We start from the raw sequence: 24,842 nt of genomic DNA, 5'->3' as shown, positions 1-24,842 counted from the left end.
CCCCAGCCCCCTCCCCTCGCCAACCCTCACATGGGCGGATGCAGCAGGGCGCCGTTTACTTTGACGGAACCATAATATCCTGCCAAACAGGAGGAGGCGTCAAGACCCTGGCCGTAATCTCAGAAAAGACACACTGGGCAAGACAGAAAGAATTTGCATTTATATAGCGCCGTCAATGGAATGAGGCCTCCCCAAGTGTTTCGACGGCATGTAACTGGACAAAAGCCCACCCCGAACGAAGAATATATGGAGATATTAGGACAACTCTCCCCAAAAAAAAATCTTGGGTCAAATAGATAGTTTCTAAAGGGCATCTAGAAAGGAGAGAGGAGGAGGAAATTCCAACACTTAGACCTTGACAGGAAAATCAGGGGGGTAAGGGGAAATGATTCTGGGGATTAATCACAGCGATAGTTTTTTTTAAGCAGGGGTTGTGGGGAGAGGCTGGGAGCTTGCAGAGTGGCAAAGGGAACTTCCTACGCTTTTTGTGATGTCGGGCAGTTTGGAGACTGCCCCTAAGATGGGTGTTCAGCTGTTAAGCTGGTCACTGGCTGCTGTCTGGGAGGTGCTATAAAACAAGATCTTGCAGTGCATTCTCTATTCTGTCGGCTGGGCTGCTTTGTAAGGCGGTCCAGGGAGAGAGAGAAAAAAAAGGGGGTGGAGAAGAAGAAGAAGAAGAAGGAGGAAAGAGGGAAGGACTTAATTTCTTGTTTACAAAGAGTCTCAGCTCACACACACACACACACAGAGTTGGTGCATCAGAGAGAGAGAACTTGGAGGGGAACTCCGCTGGGAATTCTTCATTTGGGGAAGTTTGCTGCACTTGATTAACAGCTCTCCAGAACAGAAACTGTTCAGTGTCTCGCTGGGTGCCACAAACACACACACACAGAGAGGCACCGCTAACCATGAGGGTAAGGAGTTAACTTTATTTCATATTTTCCGTTTGGATTTCAGTGTAAGAATCATTTAAAAAAAAAAGTCGTGTTGTTTAATGTTTGTACATGTTCGCCAGCAGACTTTTCAGCCTTTGTAGTCCCGGGTGTTTTGAGCAGTTGTCCTCTCTCCCTCCTCCTATCTATTTCCTTGGGGTGCCTGCCTCCCTCTCCCCTCGTTGTGCCCTAAGTAACTGCTGTGTCCGTAGGGGTGGGCTCGGACCCTGGGCACACAGAACAAGCCGTGTTGGACACAGTGAAGGGGAAGCCAGGCTGATCTGTGAAACAGGTGCATTAACCCAGAGCTCCCCCCGCCCCACCCCTGTATACTTTTTGTGAGAATCCGTCCCACACCAATGCAGACAGCAGACTGGGCTTATTTGGTACTGTCCTGGTGCAAGTTCTTGAATAAACACTCGGTGAGGCTAGAGTGGTGTGGTGGTGGACTGAGGTTGTAAGCAAGTAGGTAAATAAACCCTGACTGTTCCTCCTATCTGTCCTGTACGTGCAGCCATTAGAGATCAGTCGTGGACAGACACCACAGTGTTGAGAAAACGAGAGACCAGGTGCAGTACCGAGGGAGTGCTGCACTGTCTGTCCAAAGAGATGTTGAACCAAATCTTCAGAGTTGGATGTCAAAGACTTGGTTTGCAGTTTAACTGTCACATATGCTAGGAGTAAACACAGAAGTCTGACAACACCAGGTTGTCAGACTTCTTACTGTGTTTACCCCAGTCCAGCACCAGCATCTCCACATCATGACATGTACTGGGATACAGTGAAAAGTATTGTTTCTTGCGTGTGATACAAAGCATACTGATCATAGAGTATATGGAAAAAATGAAAGGGGAGGGTGCAGAATATAGTATTGCAGGACACGCAGGGTGTAGAGAAAGATCAGCTTAATGTATGGTAGGACCGTTCAAAAGGCTGATGGTAGCAGGGAAGGAGCTGTTCTTGAGTGGATTGATATACATTTTCGGACTTTTGTATCTTTTTCCCAACAGAAGACGATGGGAGAGAGAATGTCCAGGGTGCGTGGGGTCCTTAATTATGCTGGCTGCTTTGCCGAGACAGCGGGAGGTGTAGACAGAGTCAGTGGATGGGAGGCTGGTTTGTGTGATGGGACTGGGCTCCATTCACAACCCTATGATTTCCCCCCAGCACTGTTCTCCCCCAGTTCAATGTTTATTCCTGTGCACGGAGCACCAAAGAAACAAGACTGGCCAGCGTGTGGTTTATATTTTGTTTAGTGGGATCTTGCTGTGCGTGGCAGCAGGTGCCCATTTGTCAGCAGTGACTCCCCTCACTCAGCCTGACGCAGCCAGTTTATTTCAGGCAACAGATTTGCTGGTGGAACGTGCCAACTCCCATCAATGACCATTACACAACTTGTTAAATACTGGCCCTGTGCCTTGGGATGTTTTGCTGTCTAAGTGTTGGCTCGTAATTGTAATGTGCTTGGGTGTCTGCTGGGAGTCCCAGTCTCAGCTTCAGTTGATTAGATTTTTTTTTCCTGCGCTAAAGAACCACTGATGCACTTTGCCGTCACCTAGAGAAATAAATCTCGAGTATAGGCCGATATTTTACAATCTCGCTCGGGCGAGGCTCGTAAAACCCCGTGTGAGGCCAACAGAGAATTCCGTCCTCCAAGCCAGAAAAATTCCGGCCATGGTGTCCCTCGTGAACTCCCAAATGTCTGGCTTAACACCCAATGGAATTATTTCGATTTACATACAGTAAGATCCCATAAATAGCAACGTGATCATTTGTTCCATTGATGACTAGTGCGGGCTAAATATTGGGTGATATCTTATCCAAGTAGTGCCTTTTTGATACAGCATAGAAGATAGATGGAACCTCAGTTTAACATCTCCTCCCCAAAAGACTGCATCACCAACAGTGTAGCACTCCCTCAATACTCCAGTGGTGTGCCAGGCTAGATATGTGTGTTGTAGAGAGGCGCTCTAGACCTTATCATGAAAGGCAAGGGTGCTATTGCACTAAGCTACAGCTGACCTCCTAACCCTAATCCTTCTTTATTCTGGCTTTGTGTCGTCTTAACCATCCAACCGCTTAGCGACCCACCCACTCACACACCCAACACACGCTTTACCAGTTGATAAAGCAACGAAGGGGTGACAGATACAGGACATCAGATACTGGGTAAGTGGCATGTTTTACAAGGCTGGGTACATGGTGTGCACATACATGTCATTTTTCTGTTCTCTGCACAAGCCTTTTGACTTTGTCAAGATGAAGAAAGTGAGATAGTTGGTGTATTTTTAACTTGTTGCATTCGCAAGGCAGTTGATGAGTTGTGAGCAACACATTGGAATGTGAATGAGCCAGAGTTTTTTTTCCTTGTGTGGGACACTGGATACTTGAAAAATGTTGTTTATTTTCTTTCCAAGTTGCCCCTGTCCTTCACAGCTTTCGTTATCCCCATGTCAGGGTGAGTCAATGCTTCTCGTAATGTTTGCTACCTGAGCTTGGTCTTCTACTGGATGAGTGGCCCTTACTTTTTGTGTTTGTTATTACTCTGCACTTCTTTCAACAACAAAAGCCTTTGACATCTGAGTCTTAATTGCCCCCTGAGGAGGTGGTAGAGGGGGCTCTTGAACCACTGCAGTCCCTGTGGGGAAGGTGCTCCCACACGGTTATTGGGGAGGGCATTCCGGAATCCTGACCCAGCGACAGTGCAATTCCAAGTCAGGATGGCGGTGTGGCTTTGCAGGGGAACTTTCAAACAATGGTGCTCCCATGAACTTGTCTGTGTCATAACGTTACACACACTGTTCACTGAAAGGGAATCGTGGCAGCCACCCATTTGTGACCTTACCTTGCCCTGAGCCACCCTGACAGATCAAGTGACGATTCTAATCAGGAACTTGAGTAGCATCAGCAGCCAATTACTCTGCGCAAACCTGAATCCGGGTGTCAATGAAGAAGCTCGTTATAAAATTTTAAAGGTAATGTCATCCCTGGTGTCAACAATCTAGCTGTATTTTCACATGACGATGCCCTGCTAGTACAATGGTGAGCACTGCTGCCTCTCAGCACCAGAGACCCGGGTTTGATTCCTGGCTTGGGTCACTGTCTGTGTGCAGTCTGCACGTTCTCCCCTGTGTCTGCGTGGGTTCCCTCTGGGTGCTCCAGTTTCCTCCCACAGTCCAGAGACGTGCTGGTTAGGTGCATTGGCTATGCTAAATTCTCCCTCGGTGTAACCAAACAGGCACTGGAGTGTGGTGATTGGGGGATTTTCACAGTAACTTCATTGCAATGTTAATGTAAGCCAACTAATAAATAGATTAACAAACTGTGTATGCTGCTTCCTCGCTGCAGTTGAGACTGCTCCATCATTTAATCCCATCATGGCTGATCCTGGGCTTCAACTCCACTTTCCTGCACGTTCCCCATCTCACTTAATTCCCCGAGAGACCGGAAATCCATCCATCCCAGATTCCAAGGGTACTCAATGGTGGAGCATCCCCAAGACCTTCTGGGGAACAGAATTCCAAAGATTCACCAACCCTTTGGGTGAAGTAATTTCTCCCATTCCCAGTCCTCACCGCTCAGCCCCTTATCCTGAGACTGTGCCCCTGTGTTTTAGATTCCCTGACCAGCAGTCCTCCTGTCTGACAGTTCACCAATCATTGAATCACTGAAGGAGGCCATTCAGCCCATCAGTAAGAGCTATTCAATTAGTCCAACTCTCCTATTCGTTCCTCATGTTCCTGTCATTTCTTTTCCTTTATATTCAATTCCAAGATGAAGGAAGGTTTCGTTTAGCTTCTGTTGTTCGTACATTGGGTAAGGTTCTTGCGGAAGGAGGTTTTGTGGCACGGTGATAGCATCCCTACCTGTGGGTCAGAAGTTCTGGGTTCAAGATCTGCTGGGATTTCTTGGCCATGGAATGCGTTCATAACATAATCAAATGGGTTGATTATTAACCTGTAAACCCATCTGCCTCCGATGGTAAAGGAGTTTCCTGGTCGGGTAGAACAATGGCAACCTCCCACAGCCCTTGCCAAGCATAACCATGGACCAATCTCAGCTGTCAATGGTTGCCAATGCCCTTTCATTACATGGCACCAGGAGCGAGAAGGTGCTTGGATGTTCTCTAGAAGGGGAAAGTCTCTCAGTGAGCTGACTGATCCCACTACGACCAGGCCTCAAGAGGGAGCTCCTCTATGTGGGCACTGATTGAGGCTTCATGTGGAACTGATGATGGCTTCTTGTAGGAATGGCTTTATAGTTACATGATCGATTGTGTCTCATGGAATTCCTACAGTGCAGAAGGAGGCTATTCAGCCCATCGAGCCTGCACTGACTCTCCGACAGAGCATCCTACCCAGGCCCACCCTCCCTTGCCCTATCCCCGTAACTCCCCACATTTACGCCTCTAATCCCTCCTACAAACACATCTTGGGACACCAAGGGGAAGTCAGCTTGGTCAATCCACTTAACCTGCACATCTTTCCTCTCCTTAGAGAGAGAATGTGTTCAACATCAGGAAGTGTTTAGATTGGATAAGTAAGGAGATGTTCCCGACAGCATTGGTAAAAGCAGAGGGTTAAGGTGACTGGTGAAAGGACCAGAAGAGACATGAGGAAAACCTTTGACGCAATAAGGATTTGGGGTGCACTGTTCCCAGAGGGCGCTGGAATGAGATTCCCTCTGAAAGGGGTTTGCATAAACAGCTGAAAGGAGGAAAAAAGTGATGTGGGGAAGGAGAAGGGTAGTGGGCCTTTGAAAATACCAGCACAGAGGGGCTGAATAGCCTCATCCTGTGCCTGTGCCTTTAACAGTCCCCAGGCACTGCTGCCTGTTTTTATTCTCTCTCAGCGCTGGAGCCGGGAGCAGGATATACAGCTGATGAGCTCAGCGTTCCTGCTCGTGTAGCTGGGGTTGTTTTCTTTAACCTGCTTCACGTTTTGCTGGTGAACGCTGCCTTGTTTTGATAGTGGGCAAGTTTCCTGTCCAGCGGGGCAGCAGCACACAATGCAGGGGTTAATCCTGGCTGATCGGCAGGGTCAAGGAGCGACGTCAGGAAGCACTGTGGGCATTATGTTATCCAAATAAAGGCTCAACCTCCACACCCAAGCTTCTAATGACAAGTAACACACTGCGTATGTTGTTGTATGAAAATAACTAACTTGCATTTATATAGTGCCTACCGCAGCCTCATGACATTCAATAGTGCTTTACAGCCTGTCTGATTACTGCTGACAATGGAGGAGACAATGGCATTTTTACACAGCAAGATCCCACAAACAAATGATCAGGTCATTTTTTTAAAGGATAAACTGTTGGAAATCCGAAACTAAAATAGAAAATTCAGGAACTTGGGGAAAAGGGCAGCACGGTGGCACGCATTGCTGCCTCACGGCGTCAGGGACCCGGGTTCGATTCCCGGCTTGGGTCACTGTCTGTGTAGAGCTCTCCCTGTGTCTGCATGGGTTTCCTCCCACACCTCAACGATGTGTTAGGGGGATTAATCATGAGAAATTGCCCGTTAGTGTCCCAAGATGTGCCGGTTAGGGGGATTGGCCATGGTGAATACTTGGGGTTACGGGAATAGGACAGAGGGGAAGGCCTGGGTGGGCTGCTCTTTTGGAGAGGCAGTGCAGACTTGATGGGCCGAATGGCCTCTGTCTGCACAGTAGGGATTCTATGGCTCTATGGAAATATTCAGTTTGTCTGTCAGACCTGGTTAATAATTCAGGCTGGCACCAAGGATAATTGACAACTGAAATAAGGACATATCAGATCTCTTCACAGATACTGATGGAGGTAGCGCGTAATTCTAGAATATTCTGTTTCTGTTTGGGTTCAGTACGGTTTGCGTTCTCATTCATGACCTTTTCTCTAAACCTTTCCTTCTCAAATCTGTGTAATCCACCCTCTATCTTTGGGTCACCCAGTGAGGGTGTTTCAGACAGATATTCGCAGCCACTGACTGATGTGTGGCGGTTTTTGCTTCAGGTTGTTGACCCCACCTTGCTAAGAATGGGTTAACAGACCTTTCAATTAAGCCCTAATTTGATATCAATTATTCAACAGAAGTCACTGATATTGAAAAGGGCACAGGTGGCACTGGGGTGTTGATGGAGAATTATACGTTGAGTTGGATCAAAGTTCGGGTGGCATGGTAGCACAGTGGTTAGCACTGCTGCTTCACAGCTCCAGGGTCCTGGGTTCGATTCCTGGCTTGGGTCACTGTCTGTGTGGAGCTTGCACATTCTCCTCGTGTCTGCATAGGTTTCCTCCCACAGTCCAAAGATGTGCGGGTTAAGTTGATCAGCCAAGATAAAATTGCCCTTAGTGTCCTGAGATGCGTAGGTTAGAGGGATTAGTGGATAAAATACATGTAGGGATATGGGGGTAGGGGTTGGGTGGGTTTGTGGACGGTACAGACATGATGGGCTGAATGGCCTCTTTTTGTACTGTAGGATTTCTATGATTCTATGAAGTAGTTTATTAAGAAGCAGAACTCGTGTCTCCTTTACTGAATGGGAATTGAGAGGCTCAGACACAGCTAACCCTTTGAATTGAGAGGACTTTAGGTCACGTTCACACACATCTTTTAAACTTACAGGACCTCATGGCAGCTGGTGACATCTCAGAGAGAACATGGAAGGATTATCTGGTCTTTATTTGTTTGTGGGAGCTTGCTGTGGACAAACTGGCCGCTTTGTTTCCTGCATTATAACCAGCTTCAAAACAATATTTGGCTGTAAACAGGATAGAGAGGTCCTGAGAACGTGAATGCAGATCTGTCTTCATGGAAAGGAAGTGGCGATTTACCCAGGCTGCTCACATCTTTCTTCTCCTTCCATCTAGGAAACTATGCCCCAGACATCAATCTTCCCGAGCATGCTTGGTACCAGTTGTAGCGGTCATGTGCAGCCAGAGATGGAGGAGAAGTGTGGGGACCCGGTGTACCAGGATGGCAGCCTAGTTTCAGGGTCCCTCGAGGTGCTCATTGAGCACTTGGTGCCTACCGTTGACTACTATCCCGATGTGAGTATTCTACACAGTTTAACCCTTAACCATCAAGATGTTCTGTTAGATTGATGGGTGAGAGCTGGCTGGACTTTATTTTCTGCGTCCCATTGGGACAGGAGTTGACCATTTAGTCTCTCATGGTTTGCATACCATCCAGTGAAATCATAGCTGACCTCTGGCCCAACTCCATACATCTCTTAATACCTTTAGCTAGCAATCTATTCACTTCCAATTTAAAATGAACAATCTGTCTAGCATTTGTTGGCATTTTATAGACATGGTTTTCATAACTCCCACTATTCTTAAGTGTTGCCCAATTTCACCTCAGAAAGGTCTAGTTCTTGTTTTCAGACTGCCCCCTAGTGCTAAACTCCCAACTAGCAGCAAATAGTTTCTCCCAATTTACCCTATCCCTTCCCTTGCACAACTTTGATCAAGTCACCCATAGCCTTCGCAATTCCAGGGACTACAGCCCTGGACTAGCTTGTTCAATCTCTCTCTGTCACTGATCCTTTGAAGTTTGGATTGAATTTTTTGGTCTTGTAACTGGCAAATCTCCCAGTTCAAAGATGTGTAGGTTAGGTGGATTGGCTATGCTAAATTGCCCCTTGCTGTGTCGAGATGTGTAGGTAAGGTGGATTGGCCATGCTAAATTACTCCTCAGTGTCCAAAGATGTATAGGTTAGGGGATGAGCGGGGTAAATGTGTGGGGTTACAGAGAAGTTCCGGGGATGGGCCTGGGTAAGATGTTCTTTCAGAGAATCAGTGCACACCCGATGGGCCAAATGGCTGCCTCCTGTACAAAGGGGATTCTATAACTGGTGTTTTATTAAAGTGTGTGAGATGTCAGAGATGAGGAAAAGTGATTTGCTGCATTGGACAAAATAAGTTCATAAGAAATAGGAACAGAAAGTCAGTAAAATCATGGCTGACCTGAGTGTGGCCTTAAGTCCACTTCCTTGCACGTCCCCCACTCTCCTTCCACCTACCCCCGCCTCCCCCCCCCCCCCCCCCCCGCCACCACCACCCTGCTCATACCTAACTCCCTTGTCGGTCAGTAATCTGTCTGACCCAGCCTTCTCTCTTCACTGATGAAGAGAATTCCAAACACTCGTGACCCTTGGAGAGAAGAAATCCCTCTTCATCCCCATGTAAAAGTGAGGGGTGGGTGGGGGTGACCCTTATTGTGAAACCATGCCTCCCCCTGGCTCTGGAACCTTCCACAAGGGGAAACATCCCCTCAGCATCTAAACTCATCCCTCTGGTTCATGGACTCTCCTCCCACAGGAGACATGGGCGCAAAGACGTGGGCAGAGATGGAGAGACACTGAACTTGTTGATCAGTAGTTGCCCTCTTTCCTATTTTAGCCCCTACGCTGATGATGGGGTGAGAGTTTCCCCCTGATGTGGTTTCAGGGCTGACTCATGAATATGTTTCTCTCTCTTCCCCCCCCCCCCACAGCGAACGTACATCTTCACCTTTCTCCTGAGTTCACGTGTCTTCATCCACCCTCAGGAGCTGCTGACAAGAGTTGGGCAGATCTGCAGCAAGCAGCTGGAGGCGGGCACTGAAGCAGACAAGGTACGGAACAGAATATGGCAATCCTTCTGCTTTTATACTCCCCTGTCGCATTGGAGACAAGAATTGTGCTGTAGTTGGCTCTGTATGGATTGCGTTTATCCATTTCCCTAAGCTGTGAACCAGGCAATTTGGCCAGGCAGGAAAAGTCATTTGCGAGATTCTCCTGCCTGCTATGCTTAAAAAAAATTCAGTGCAGCGGGATGGGGAGAATCGCAGCCCTCTTTTGAGACTGAGCAAACATCTTGTTGCTCCTCCCAGGCTTCTAGGGGGTACACCAGCCCCCTGCCACCCCCTCCTCTAGAGGCATAACCTGCCATAGTCTTATCAGTACCCTAGGTGCATCCACCTGAAAGAACAGCCAGCTCCCAGGTTAGGCATTTGTAAGGTTTCTTGCCCTGTGAGAACTTCCGTTTCATTACTAAAGGATTTAAGCTCCAGCAAATGAAGGGGAGGGGAGAGAAAAAAAGACTCTTAGCAACAGAAGTCCGCCTGCGGCACGCGCTCGATGTGCAAGGGGGCTTGCTGTGAAATTTTTAAAATGTGTTTTTGACACAGGCTCGGAATGTGTGTGCCTGTAGCCAATCTCGTGAAATCTGGCAGCTCTGACTAACTGGTTTTTGTTTGAGGAGAATGGTCTGTGAGACAGAGAAGTGATTTTTTACACAATGTTGCTGCGAAATATGGAAATATTCTGCTGGGTAACAGAAGGGAGGTTTTAACAGCTCTCGGCTTCGATCCGTGTCTGCCTATGGCTGTGACTCATCTGTTTTCCTTTCCAGTATCTGGGAAGTGCACACAAGAGAAAAACTTATATTTTCTGTAGTGATCTCAGAGCATCCTATTGTATCTTACAGCCACTAAGGGCAGCTGTCAATTTGTGCACAGCAAGCTCCCACAAAACAGCAATGCGACCAGATCATCATTAGGGAGGAGACAATGGCCTAATGGTATTCTAGCTAGGCTGTTGATCCAGAAATTCAGCTAATGCTCTGGGGACCTGATGGCTCAGTGGTTAGCACTGCTGCCTCACAGCACCAGGAAGTAGGGTTCAATTCCTGGCCTCAGATCACTGTATGGAGTTTGTCCGTTCTTCCCCGTGTCTGCGTAGGTTTCCTCTGGGCTCCTCCCACAGTCCAGAGATGTGCAGGTTAGGTGGATTGGCCATGCTAAATTGCCCCTTAGTGTCAGGGGGACTAGCTAAGGTAGATGCATGGGGTTATGGGGATAGGGCTTGGGTGGGATTGTTATCAATGTTGATGGGCCAAATGGCCTCCTTCTGCACTGTAGGGATTCTATGACCCAGATTTGAATCCTGCCACAAAAGATGGTGGATTTTGAATTCAGTTTAAAAAAAAAACATGGAATTAAGAATCTACTGATGGGGTTGCAGGGATAGGGCCTGGGTGGGATTGTTGTCAATGCAGATGTTGTCAAGGCTGAATGGCCTCCTTCTGCACTATAGGGATTCTCTGATGACTATGCAAATATTGTTGATTGTCAGAAAAGCCCATCTGGTTCATTCATTTCCCTTGGGAAAGGAAATCTGCTGTCGTTACTTGGTCTGGCCTAATGTGACTCCAGGCCCACAGCAATATGGTTAACTTTCAGCTGCCCTCGGGCAACTACAGGTGATAAATGCTGGCCCAGCCAGTAACGCCAACATCCCATGAATGAACGAATGAAATCTGTTACTGTGATGTCTCCGTCTCCTGCACCCTGTTTCGATATAGCTCCCATGGGTCTTTCACATTCACCCAAGGTAGCAGATTGGCCGTAAATTTAGTTTAAATTTTAGTGCAGCACTCCCTCAGCACTGCAGTGGAGTGTCAGTCAGGATTTCTGTACTCAAGTCTCTGGGGGATGGGACTGGAACCTTCTGAATCTAGAGACAAGTGTACTAACCAATGTAGACAGAGTTAGTTTACCAGCCTCCCATCCAATGACTCTGTCTACACTTCCTGCTGCCTCAGCAAAGCAGCCAGCATAATTAAGACCCCATGCACCCCATTCTTGCTTCTACCACCTTCCTTCAAGAAAAAGATTCCTTCATTTCCTTCTCTAGGAACAGTATGTTTTGTCTGTATAGTGCACAAGAAACAATACTTTTCACTAATATTAATACATGTGACAATAATTAATCATATCAAAGAGCCCTCGTGGTTTTAAGTCCCCTCTTCTCCCATGCGAGTGTAGACTTGTGCATGTACCGCTGCCTGTGTTCTTGCATGGAACTTCATGACGTTGGCTCTGGGAACACCTCTGCCACATGGGGTAGTATGAAGTCAAATACTGGCACAAATACACTGCGAGTCTGTTAGTGTTTCCTCCATCAGAAAAAACAGACCAGCATCTTGGATGCGAGTCCTTGATCATAACTATGTTCAGGGTGAGGAAGCTTGCACATCAGACACTTCACAATGCTGCCACGCCTAATGTGTCCAGCATATTAATGTAATGTTAATAATATGATTAAAGTTAGGTATCATGAGTACATATAAAGAAGGACTTCCCCCAAGAATGACATTTTGATTGAATGAGTTAAGTTTTCTTTTGACATTTTATATTAGTTACAGTGACCCCACCTTTCATTTTTATTCAATTTATTGATAATTGGTTGATTTCTTAAAAAAAAGTATAGAGAGGGACTGCTGGGACACTGGGGGCTGGTGGGTGGGAGCTTTTAAAGTTTATTTATTAGTGTCACAAGTATGGTCATATTAACACTGTAATGAAGTTACTGTAAAAATCCCCTAGTCACCTGTTTGGGTACACAGAGGGAGAATTTAGCACTGCCAATGCACCCAACCAGCACGTCTTTCAGACTGTGGGAGGAAACCGGGGTACCCGAGATGTTAGAATCAAAGAACCCTGACAGTGCAGAAGGAGGCCATTCGGCCCATCAAGCCTGCACCGACGACAATCCCACCCAGGCCCTATCCCCATAACCCCTCATATTTACCCTGCTACTCCCCCTGACACTAAGGGGCTATTTAGCATGGCCAATTAACCTGACCTTCACATCTTTGGAGTGTGGGAGGAAACTGGCGCACCCAGAGGAAACCCACGCAGATACAGGGAGAATGTGCAAACTCCACACAGACAGTGACCCAAACCGGGAATTGTACACTGGTCCCTGGCACTGTGAGGCAGCAGTGCTAACCACTGTCACTGTGCTGAGATATGTAATGCTGCATTCTGCAATCCTACCCTCAAGATAAGGAGCTGTGCCTAGGTTCATGCTTGGCCACCTGGCTCAATTCCATTCAACACAGCAACTTATTGGCTTTGTTTCAGATTTCCAGCATTTGCGGTTTTATTTTTCTTGTAGTCTTGTTTACCCGCAACTCGGGATTGTAAATAAGGTGAGAACTTTCCGGAAACAGTGCATCACTGCTCCCGTTTCCCAGTCAGTTGTTTCCTGTAGGGTCATGGGCTGAGGGCACGCTGGCACCTTTGAATGGAAATTATTGGTCAGTTGGTTGGAGAAAGAAACCAAGCCATTGAGTATAACTGTGTTCCGAGAAAATAACTGCAACAACAGCTTGCATTGATATGGCGCCTTGAATGTAGTTAGAAATGCTCCATGGTGCTTTACAGGAGCAGTATCAGATAATTTGAAACTGGCCCAGATGTTAAGTTAGATGAGGCAGTTTTAAGGCATTGCTTAAATGAAAAGTGAGAGAGGTCTAAGGTGAAATTCAGAGCTTGGGACCTAAATATCTGAAGGCATGCCTGTCAATGTCACAACGTAACCTGTTAATACCAAAAGACGCACAGCACATTTGTAGTGTGATTTGCCGCTGCTGTATCATTTCCTCTGCACTGTTCTAATTCTTTTTTTCCTTCTTCCCACGCCTTCCTCATTCCCACCATTCTCTTGCCTTCACTTTGTGTGTGTGTGTGTGTGTCTCTCTCTCTCTTTCTTTCTCCCCTTGCCCTGGTTGCTTTCCTTGTGCCTGGAGCCTGTAGCTTCACTCGCTGGCTAGTGCAGCGGTTAAACTGATAGCATTGTTTCTCTAACATCAATAGATGGTAGGAAGAACAGATATACTGACCATCAGTGCATGTTACCAATTCTGCCTGCGGATCACCATGGATTGGCCATGCTAAAATGCTCCTTAGTGTCCCAAGATGTGTAGGTTAGAGGGATCTTTTTAAAAACTCATCCATGGGACATGGGCGTCACTGGCTGGCCAGCATTTATTGTCCATCCCTAGTTAACTTTGGAGAGAAGTTGAGAGTCAATCATATTGCTATGGCTCTGGAGTCTAAGGGAGGTAGATTTCCTTCCCTAAAGGGCGCTAGTGAACTAGATGGGTTTTTCCGACGATCGACACTGGTTTCATGGTCATTGATAGATTCTTAATTCCAGGGTTTTTTTATTGAATTCAAATTTTACCATTTGTTGTGGTGGGATTCGAACCCGAATCCCCAGAACATTAGCTGAGTTTCTGGATTAATAGTTCAGTGATAATACCATAGGCCATTGCCTCTCCTAAGCGGGGTAAATATGTGAGGTTACAGGGATGGGGCCTGGGTAAGATGCTCTGTTGGAGAATTGCTGCAGGCTCAATGGGCCGAATGGCCTCCTCCTGCACCATATAGAATGCATTAGGGGTTCTGTAATCTCCAATATCACTAACTTCATAACAAATCTATAACTAGCCCTGCCGGCTCTACCTCTTGAACACTTTATCATGCTAGTAAGCTGTTGAGAAATGAGATGAACAGCCAGATTAAATATTTATGTGTCCTCTAACCCTCTCAGACGAACAGAAATCAAAACTTTATTTTATTAACAATCGTTGATTTTCTGATGAAAGCACTAGGTTCGTGCAATCGGTGCAAAACGGTTCTGGGAATTAAAAGTCTTCCTGTCTGATTTCTCCAGCCCACCCACCACCCCCAGTGTTTTCTGATCTGCCCCTTTAGCATGAGGTCTAGACAGAGGTTGTGGGTGAACATCTGACAACATTCCTCCCCTGGCGAGATGCCACATTGTGTCTGCAGTGACGTCAAGGAGTTGAGAACAGGCAGTGCTCGGCCGCAAGTTTCTCGTGGCAAAGTGCCAGTGTCGGGCCCCTTCTAATCTCTGCCATGAGAACGCTTTGTTTTACACAGCACCCGTAAACGTGCACGTCTCTGTAACCATTTCACCGTCCCATAACCCTGTCAGCAGTGTGGGGACTGAGGGGACACACCATGGCTTATTTGTAATATTTGAAGCAATCTTTCTACAATCTGCAGTCTGAGGATTCGGGGTAGACCATTTAGGACAGAGATGAGGAGACATTTCTTCACCCAAAGAGTGGTGAGCCTGTGGAACTCATTACCACAGGAAGTAGTTGATGCCAAAACATTGAACATATTCAAGAGGTGGCTGGCTATAGCACTTGGGATGAATGGGATCAAAGGATACAGGGAGAAAGCAGGATTAGGCTTTTGAGTTGGACAACCAGCCATGAACATGTTCAGTGGAGGAGCAGGCTTAAAGGGCCAAATGGCCTCCTCCTGCTCCTATATTCTTTGTTTCTGTATTTACAATATCATTGACACTGGCATACATTGTGCATGTGTACGTATAATTAATAGGAATTTTAACATTTACTCTCAGCCTCAGGTTTCTTTTAAGGCTTGGATACCTTTCAGGGTTGTAAATCCTTCCCAGCTAACTTGCATTTACAGAGGGCACTGTTACTGTAACTCCTATCTTTTATTTGTTGCAGTGTTTCAGTAAAATCTCCACAGGTCAAACTATGAATTTGATTTGACAAAATGAAAGATGAAATCCAGTTACTTTGGTCACAGAGGTTTACAGCATGGAAACAGGCCCTTCGGCCCAAATTGCCCTTTATTTTTAACTACTATGCTAGTTCCAATTGCCCGTGTTTGGTCCATGTCCCTCTATACCCATCGTACCCATGTAACTGTCTAAATGCTTCTTAAAAGACAAAATTGTATCTGCTTCTAATACCCTTTGTGTGAAAAAATTGCCTCTCTGGACCCTTTTGTATGTCTCCTGTCTCATCTTAAAACCGATGTCCTCTAGTTTTAGACTCCCCTAACTTTGGGAAAAGATGTTGGATATCAACCTTATCCATACCCATCATTATTTTATAGACCTCCATAAGATCACCCATAAGCCTCCTACGCTCCAGGTCGATCTATTCAAATAACTATAATCAAACATTATGTTCAAATATTTCTTTCAAATATCTTCAGATTGTGCCAATCTTATTGTTAATCCTTTACAGCCTCACCATCTCCATAACACCAAACTCTCTACCAAGTGAAACATCCTATATGTCCCACTCCCTCTGTACTCCACACTTTACAGCCTTGGTTTCAACCCACCAAGACCCAATGCTTCAGAGTTCCCATCCTAAATCTCTCCCTCTCACTACCTCACTCTGTCCTCCTCTGAGACCTTCCCCCACCCAAAAGCTGCCTGTTGAACCAAACTTGAGACTCAGTGTCCACGACAGTGCTGTGAAGGGTATCTTGACCTTTGACTATACTGCAGGCGCCAAATAAGTGCAGATTGTTGTTGTTGTCATGTCATTGACCTCTCGCCATGTTCTCCTGCAGGCTAAAGTGAAGGAATTTGTCCCAAAGATCATCCAGCTGTTGACAGAATGGACGGAAACATTCCCACACGATTTTCAGGATGAAAAGTCGATGAAGGAACTCAAGGAGATTACTCATCAGATAGCACAGTGTGATGAGGTGAGGGCGGGGGGCGGTGGAGAAGAAGAACTGGGTTTCTCTTTTTTTAAATTATTTAACCGAGGCTGTATTTTGATGGGAATTTCAGGTTTTCCCATTCTGAGGCTTTGTTTTAAAAGTCGGATAAAGAGGAACAATTTCCACCAAGGTTTTCTCTTCAATGTGCTAAGCTTCGGTGCCACTGGCCCCCGGACTAATTTCAAAGTTACTGTTCCGTGCAGAGGTTGAGAAGCTGGGGTTGTGCCCCTTGGAATGGAGAAACCTGTGGGGAGATTTTATGGACATCCTCAGCTATGAGGAGTTTTAGAGTCATAGAGGTTTACAGCATGGAAACAGGCCCTTCAGCCCAACTTGTCTATACTGCCCTTTTTTAACCACTAAGGTGGTCCCAATTGCCCACATTTGGCCCATATCCCTTTACACCCATCTTACCCATGTAACTGCCTAAACGTTTTTTAAAAGACAAAATTGTACCTGCGTCTATTACCAGCTCTGGCAGCTTGTTACAATCACTTCACATCCTCTTTGAAAAAATTTGCCCCTCTGGACCCTTTTGTATCTCTCCCCTCTCACCTTAAACCTCTATAAACCCTCTAGTTTTAAACTACCTTACCTTTGGGAAAAGATATTGACTATCTAGCTGATCTATGCCCCTCGTTATCTTATAGACCTCTATAAATTCACCCCTAAGTCTTCTACACTCCAGGGGAAAAAAGTCCCAATCTACCCAGCCTCTCCTTTATAACTCAAGCCATCAAGTCCCAATAGCATATAGAAGCTGTTCCCACTGGAAGGAGGGTAGGTATGCAGTGGATCCAGATTTGAAATTTTTGGTGAAAGAACTAAAAAGGGAAGGAGATAAATTTACTTCAAGTAAATGGATTATTGCAATCTGCAGTGCACTGCCTTAAAGGTTTTGCACTGAGTCGAAAGAGAACTAGATAAGTCACTTGTAGCATACAATAGAGCCCTACAGTGCAGAAGGAGACCATTCGGCCCATTAAATCTGCACCAATCACAATCCCACCCAGGCCCTATTCCCATAATCCTACATATTTACCCTGCTATTAACCCTGACATGAGGGTCAATTTAGCATGGCCAATCAACCTAACCTGCACATCTTTAGACTGTGGGAGGAAACCAGAGCACCCGGAGGAAACCCACGCAGACATGGGGAGAATGTGCAAACTCTGCACAGACAGTCACCTGAGGCTGGAATTGAACCCGGGTCCCTGGCGCTGTGAAGCAGTGAGTGCTAACCACTGTTCCAACGTGCTGCCCCAAGATAAGAGTGGGAATAGAGTGGACAGTTTTGCTGTGGTCTTAAGTGTGATTGCATAAGGTAAGAATCGTCAGGAACGGGGATGGAGGTCCACCGGGAGGGTCACTGGGCACTTTGAGGATGACCTGGGGGCTGTGCAGTCCCCCTTCACAGGAATGTGGTAAGTTCGGAAAATGCCCAGGAGCGGAGAGGTACTGTGTGTTCACCAATCATGCAGAACTAATGGAATCTGTCTGCAGTGCAATAATGCATGAAAAATGCAACCTCAACCCTCCCAAATTCTCATGTCTCCAGAGTCCCTGGTGTTGACTTTCAGGATTATTGAAGTTCGGGTTGGCGTGAAGGGAAGAGTGCTCAGCCCGTTTGGGGACAGGGGAGGAGGGTCGTTGGGGGAGCAGGGGGTGTGGTCTGTCTTTTCCAAACACATCCCTGTCATCCCATCTCCTTCATGTTCAGCTCAGGATGTCGACTTGTGGCGGTAGTGAAGGAAAAGTAAGAGATCTCCATGGCAACGCAATGAAAGAGATTCTTCAGGGCACGCCACACAAACCCTCAGTGTGACTGTGACAGCAGTTATCACCGGGCGGGGTGGGGGGGAGAGGTGGTTAAAGCCTGTGAGGGGTTAATTCTTGTACGGTTTAAAGCTGTTTTGGAAATATTCTTCTGGTTAGGCAACAGAAATGAAGCAACAGCAGCTATTAATGGAATGTTTAGGAAAATGAAGCCAGCACATTCTGTTTTCTTGTTTGAAGCATTTTCCACCTCCCCCTGCCCCCCCCCACCATCTCCCTCCCCACCGCTCTTCACAAAGAACTCCGCTCTCTCATTCCCATAATAGCCTCGGCACAATCAAAAGGAATTGCGTGCGGTCAAACCTGCCCAATAAAACGTTCCTTGACAGGAAATAGCAGAAGCTGAGATGAAGTAAATCAGAGCAGTCACTTGTTCTGCTGCCTTGGAAATTAAAACCCGGGTTCTTTTTTGTCCCCTATCTTTTCCCCTGCTCCTGCCCTCCCCTCAGAACGCAGAGTTGTTCACTCAGTCTCTCATCCCAAGGAAGTTTCTTCAAGGCATGGAATTTAACAGAATAGAGGGAGGCCATTCTGGCCGTTGTACCCTCCACCCCTCTCCCCCCGCCCACCCCCATGCTGGCTCTTTGAAAGAGCTGCCCTATTAACCCCACTCTAGTATCTATAATTCCCCATTTCCTTGTCCTTTCTTGAGTATTTATCCAATTCCCTTCCAAAGGTTATGACTGAATATGTTCACGCCCCCATCATCAGGCAATGCGTGGCGCATCGCGATGACATTGTCTCAGAGCTACACATGGGTTTCCCCAGCAAGAGATGAGTGGAAGTTCTGAAGAGACAGCCCTCAGCACAGTTTCTCTCCAGGATTCCTGCTTTAGCTCTGTTTGTAAGATTGGATGTTCTTGGACATTGTCACCAATTAGCAAGCTGGTCTCTCCCCATTTCACGTTCTTTTGGTTCGGGCGACCATACAGTTCCGGTGTAGAAGCCCGACCAAATCCTTGGGGCATATTTTTCGGACCCTGTTGCGGTGAGGCGTGTCTGGAAATTGCCGTGGGCCATTCAGAGATCCATTGACTTTGAAAAGGGCCAGACAATCCTGTCAGTGGGAGGGGCTGTAAAATTTCACGCGTGGAGGTTTTTCAGTATTTTTCTTCCGGTGCATCATTTTCATCAGTTCTGCGGCCCTGAAGTGTAGCATGAACTTAGATTATGGCCCGTGAGAGTATGTCAGCACTGATGTTAACTTCAGTATGTCTTTCCCAATGTGCGCTACCCCAAGTGTCATAGTTACCCAGTTCACTCTGCAGCCATGTTAGAAATATCTCCATGTCTAATTTCCTTTCAGGTTTAATTCCTGATTAAAAGGGTTTTATTAACTTTATTAAGTTGAAGTCAGGATGTGCTCGAGTGGGCACTGGCAAGATTCGCGAGGATGTTCCCAGGACTGGAAAGCTGCAGCTAAGTGGAAAGATTGGACAGGCTGGGATTTTCCTCCTTGGAATAGGGGAGGCTGAGGGGAGATTTGATTGAGATATACAACATTGTGGGTGGATGGGAAGGGCCTATTTACACAACAGAGGGATGAGTGACTGGGGGGAGGGCATAGCCTTAAAATGATTGGTCCGAGGGGAGATGAGGAAAATAATTTTCATCCCCAGAGGGGTGGTGGGGATCTGAAACTCACCACCTCAAAGGGTAGGAGAGGCAGAGATCCTCATTTCATAGATGTCTGGATCTGCACCTTGGACCCAACGCTGGAAAACGGGATCAGGCTGGATGGCTCTTTCTTCAGCCAGTGTAGATGTAGAGGCTGGAATTCTCCCATCCCGCCCACCACTGGAATTTTAGCAGGCGGGTTGCGGAGAATGTGAAATGTCAGGTGGGAGTTTCCAGCTTTCAGACCAGTGCAGCTGGAGAATTCCGCGCAGAATTATAGAATCCCTGTGGTGCAGAAGGAGGCCATTCGGCTCATCGAGCCTGCACCGACAACAATCCCACCCAGGCCCTATCTCCATAACCCTATGCGTATACCTTAGCTAGTTTTCATGACACTAAGGAACGTATTTTAGCAAAGCCAATCCGCCTGACCTGCACATCTATGACTATATGACTTTATCTTTGGAGTGTCGGAGGAAACCCATGCATACACGGGGAGAACGTGCAAATGCGACACAGACACCTGAGGCCGCAATTGAAACCGAGTCCCTGGCGCTGTGTAGCAGAAATGCTAACCGACTGTGCCACCACCGTGTGGCCCCATGATGGGCCGAGCAGCCTCCTTTTTTTTGCAAACTTTTGTACAATTCTGTGACTCCTTTTAAGAAATAGTGGAATGATAGAATGGGGCAGCAGCAAGTTTGGAATTCTGGAACAAGGTGATCGATGGGCTGAAGGGCTTTCCAACACTCAAAACTTCATTTTTACATTTGGGTCAATCGTGATTTGATCCTTCTGTCCAAAGCAAACTTAAAATTCAAAGAATGTGGTTTGTGAAGAAGCCTCTTTCATTGCTACACTATAGAAAATGCTAATGACCTAAATTTTTGATTTAAAAACATGCAGACTTTATTATTTACCATATGTACAGTGTGTTTGATATGTAAACTTGTTTGTGTTGCATATCTGCCACAACAGTTGAGGTGGTACTTGTGTGTCTTTTAGGGGTTTTTTTTGTGAACATCCAGGAATGTTTATTGATGCATTACATGCTCCAATCGTGTCCTTGCCTGGTCTCCCGCTGTCTCCACCTGTTCACCAGATGACGGTGTTTCCTCTTGGATCTCTCCCCCCACCTTTTAGGAAAGTTCCAGTGTGAAGAAAAGCATCAGTCAGATGACCCAGAGTCTGATCCGCAACCTCTCGACTCACAGCCAGTACCAGGAAGCTCGGGAAATCATCAAGCCATCAGTCACGGACAAGCAGACCATCCTGAAGCCCAAGACCCAGTCCAGTCAGAAGGACATACTGAGCGTCTGCAATGACCCCTGTGTCCTAGCCCAGCAGCTCACCCATATCGAGATGGTAGGTGAACTTTTTTTTTTGGGTATCGGAGCCTCCAAAAGAAGCGTTTTTTTTATTTTAAAAACAAAATGCACAAATACTCTAGTTACCAATAGCAAGTTGACATGTACAGATGGCTTGTCACTTCACAGCCCTTTAACCTCATAATCCTGGCCTCAGGCCAGTTCTGTTGCTGCCACGGTTGAGTTACAAGGGCTGATGGCTGTACTGACCCTCGCTCGAGCAAGTGGGGAGTAAGGAGCTACATGACAGGAAGTTAGAGGTCAGGGACTCATTATAGTACAGCAGCGGAAACCAGTTGGTTGTGCCTGTAGAGTCTGCCTTGACTGTTTTCTCCATCATCACCACATGCTGGAATCCCACCCGTCCCAATATCCTTGTCTGACTTTATCTTTCAGAGCAGTTTATCTTGATTCCGTTTTGAAAGAATCTTAGGGAACCTTTCAAAACTAGTGTGGGGTCGAGAATTCCATGTGATAATCCAGCCCCTCTTGTACAAAGGTTATTTTTTCTAATCCCTTGAATAGGTTCTGTGATTTTTCTGATATTTGTGCCCTCCCATTACCATCTCAATGAAAGCAACCTCTTGCTATTTACCTTATCTCAACGCTTCATAATCTAGAATGTGCAGGGCTGATGAAAGACCTTTCCTACCCTTTACATCATAAACTTTACTACACTGCGTCTTGAGGATGGATTACTTGTATCCCTGATTCAGTTCCGAGGCTTCTGCTTAAATTGTGCAAGGTTAAACGAGGCAAATACACTTCTCAAAGCAAGTTAGTTGACAGTTGTTACTGTGACTGCGTCTCAATGAATGTCTGTTTGGTGTCTGCAGGAACGGTTAACGCACATCACCCCTGAGGAACTGGTACATATATTCAACCACATGGATTCAATGGACAATCACAAGGTAGGGATGGGCAGTTTTACAGTGTCCTCTCTCTGTTGTTAAGCTTCACCAGTCAGCTATGTACAGCAGGAATTCATCCTGTATACATCAGCGATTTTCTGTCATTAGTATTTACTTCATGTGAATATTCAGAGTGAAGTGTGTGTATGTGGCGAGGGTGTGTGTCATCTCATGTTGCTGTACACCAGTTGTGTGATGGTGTTGCACACTTCACACTGAGGCACTTTTAGTAATGGGAGAAGGAGAGATGTTAATGCCCACCACCACCTCCTCTGTCTCCTTCAGATACACGCCCTAAGACAGTGCTGGTGACCACAGACTACATGGGGGCAGCGCGATGGCGCAGTGGTTAGCACTGCTGCCTCATAGTGCCAAGGACCCAGCTTCGACTCCCGGCTTGGGTCACTGTCTGTGCGGAGTGTGCACATTCTCCCTGTGTCTGCAGAGGTTTCCTCCGGGTGCTCCGGTTTCTCCTCAGTCTGAAAGATGTGCAGATTAGGTGCTAAATTCTCCCTCGGTGTACCCGAACAGGTGCAGTAACTTCATTGCAGTGTTAATGTAAGCCTACGTGTGACACTCGTAAATAAACTAAAACTACCATTGGATTGGTGCACGATGATGCTCAGCAAAGTACAGCAGTGGTTTGCCATTGCTTCCTGCGGTGTGGCTGATTGGGAAACTCTCCTGCTCTTTACCAGCCTGCCACCAGGTGTATTGGAAGGATTTACAGGCTGATAATCAAACTGTTTAGGTGCATTGTGAGCGCACCTTTCATGGCCATCAAATCGCGAAGGGGAACCCGAACCCAGAGGTAGCGGCATTGCCCACTGTGTTGTAAGACCAACCTTCCCACCCCACCCCCTCCCAAGTGTAAGAATTTGGTCCAAATGGAGTGCAGTGTTTTTCTAATAAGCTGCTGGGTACACCGCTAATCAGGAGATTGCACAGTGAAGTGTCATTTTGTCATGATGTGGAGTTGGTGTTGGACTGTGACAAGCACAGTAAGTAGTCTCACAACAACAGGTTAAAGTCCAACAGGTTTATTTGGTAGCACGAGCTTTTGGGGCGCTGCTCCTTCATCAGATGAGTGTCGGGAGCAGCACTCCGAAAGCTTGTGCTACCAAATAAACCTGTTGACTTTAACCTGGTGTTGTGAGACGATTTACTGTGTCGTTTTTGTCGACTTCTTTTTTTTTTTAAACACGATGCTGACAGTACAGTGGGCCGGAGATTTCAGACAGACACTTCCAACGTGCCTCAGCCTTGACATTTCACAGCTGGTGGCCTCAGAGGCTTAAAACATTTCTGAAGCTGCAGTTGTTCAGGCGTCGCCCACCCCCACACACTTACCCCCAGCGCGCACCACTTTTTGACAAGAGTGACGCTCAGGGATTTAATCGTCCTGGAGACTCGGCAAAACAGCTGGAAGGAGGAGGTGAGAAATCCTAAACCGCAAGTTACCCACACCGCATTAACCACCCTCCAAATACATCGGGAGGGGCAGCGAGTGGGGGAGAAGGGCGAGCAGAGAATAATTTATCAAAGTCCTCACGTTTTGGCTGCTGGGGAAATGTCTTGACTTTTTTTCTTTCTCTCTTTCTGTTTCTTCCCCAACCCCCCCTCCCCCCCCCCCACTCCAGAGCTGTCGCAGCGACATCAAAAAGACGTGTAACTTGGAAGCGTGCGACAACTGGTTTAATCGGCTCAGCTCTCTGGTCGCGACAGAGATATGCAGGGTAAGTTAATGGGGGTGACTCTCTCGCTCCTGGCAAGCGATTAGTCACCTCAGCTGCCATTGCTGCGATGCGTCAGTCATATTAGTGTTCCAGTCCCCTCGGTTCCCACCTCCTGTGGGTTGGAGCCGCGGGGAGAGAGCTTGCTAGTCGGTGAATCACTGCAGACACTCTAAAGTAACTCACTCTGGGGATCTGCTGCAACTGTCCCGCAGTCAGCCTGTTATGTTGCTTTGATTTTTAATTTATTCCCCCCCCCCCCCTCCTCCCCGGTTAAGTTGTCTATCAGGCAGTGTGTGCCCTTTGCTGTTAGAATTCCTACAGGTTCGGCCCATCGAGCCTGCACCAACTCTCTGACAGAGCATCTTACCTTATCTCTGTTACCCACATATTTACCACGCTAATTCCCCTAACCTTGGGACACCTAAGGAACAACCTGCATATGTTTGGACTGTGGGAGGAAACCGGAGCACCTGGAGGAAACCCACGCCGACATGGGGAGAATGTGCAAACTCCATACAGACGGTGACCCGAGCCAGGAATCGAACCCAGGTCCCTGGCGTTGTGAAGCAACAGCACTAACCACCAATGTGAAGGCAATAGGGTTTTGCAGCATGGAAGGAGGCCCTTCAGCCCATCATGTCTGCGTTGGCCATCAAGCATCCAATATATTTATCATTGAATCCCTTAAGTGTGAAAGAGGCATTTGGCCCACTGAGTCTGCACTGACTCTGGAACACAGCATCTTACCCAGCCACCCCACCTCCCCCTCCCTCCCTCCCCCGTCTTATCTCTGTAACCCCACGTATTTCTTGATGAGTTATTAGTGGGGAGCGGAGATGGGTTCTGATTGTGCGGCAGACCAGTCTGACCTCTCCTCCTGCCCTGGTACCAATGTGACAGAGCGACCGTTTTCTAACCTACAGGTTGGTAAGAAGAAACAGAGGACCCGGATGGTGGAGTTTTTCATTGACGTGGCGAGGGAATGTTTTAACATCGGCAACTTCAACTCCCTAATGGCCATCATCTGTAAGTATCCTCTCTCTCGAGATCTCAGCGCACCTCTGATTTTCAATGCCTTGCTGCTGGCAGCCAAAACTCAGCT

The 24,842-nt window shown here is 47.0% G+C and overlaps 1 protein-coding gene across 7 annotated transcripts in view; it reads left to right on the top strand.

Annotated features, from left to right (window-relative positions):
- Positions 1-24,842, top strand: part of LOC145360430 (ras-GEF domain-containing family member 1A-like) — a 201,344-nt gene that overhangs the window by 167,040 nt on the left and 9,462 nt on the right. For 5 of the 7 annotated variants that reach the window (XM_080215637.1, XM_080215638.1, XM_080215636.1 and 2 more), the window contains 7 exons: positions 7,782-7,961; positions 9,409-9,528; positions 16,117-16,254; positions 20,870-21,091; positions 21,930-22,004; positions 23,645-23,740; positions 24,664-24,766. In XM_080215637.1, coding sequence (XP_080071763.1) covers positions 7,782-7,961; positions 9,409-9,528; positions 16,117-16,254; positions 20,870-21,091; positions 21,930-22,004; positions 23,645-23,740; positions 24,664-24,766 — 934 coding nt within the window. Of the gene's footprint in view, positions 1-489; positions 915-3,024; positions 3,102-7,781; positions 7,962-9,408; positions 9,529-16,116; positions 16,255-20,869; positions 21,092-21,929; positions 22,005-23,644; positions 23,741-24,663; positions 24,767-24,842 lie in introns of those variants that run through there. The other 2 variants (XM_080215640.1, XM_080215641.1) reach the window with 2 other exon arrangements.

This window comes from Carcharhinus amblyrhynchos, chromosome 31 (genome assembly GCF_965287045.1).
Source record: "Carcharhinus amblyrhynchos chromosome 31, sCarAmb.v2.hapA, whole genome shotgun sequence".
NCBI lineage: Eukaryota > Metazoa > Chordata > Chondrichthyes > Carcharhiniformes > Carcharhinidae > Carcharhinus > Carcharhinus amblyrhynchos.
This window is presented reverse-complemented; position numbering and strand designations above follow the sequence as displayed.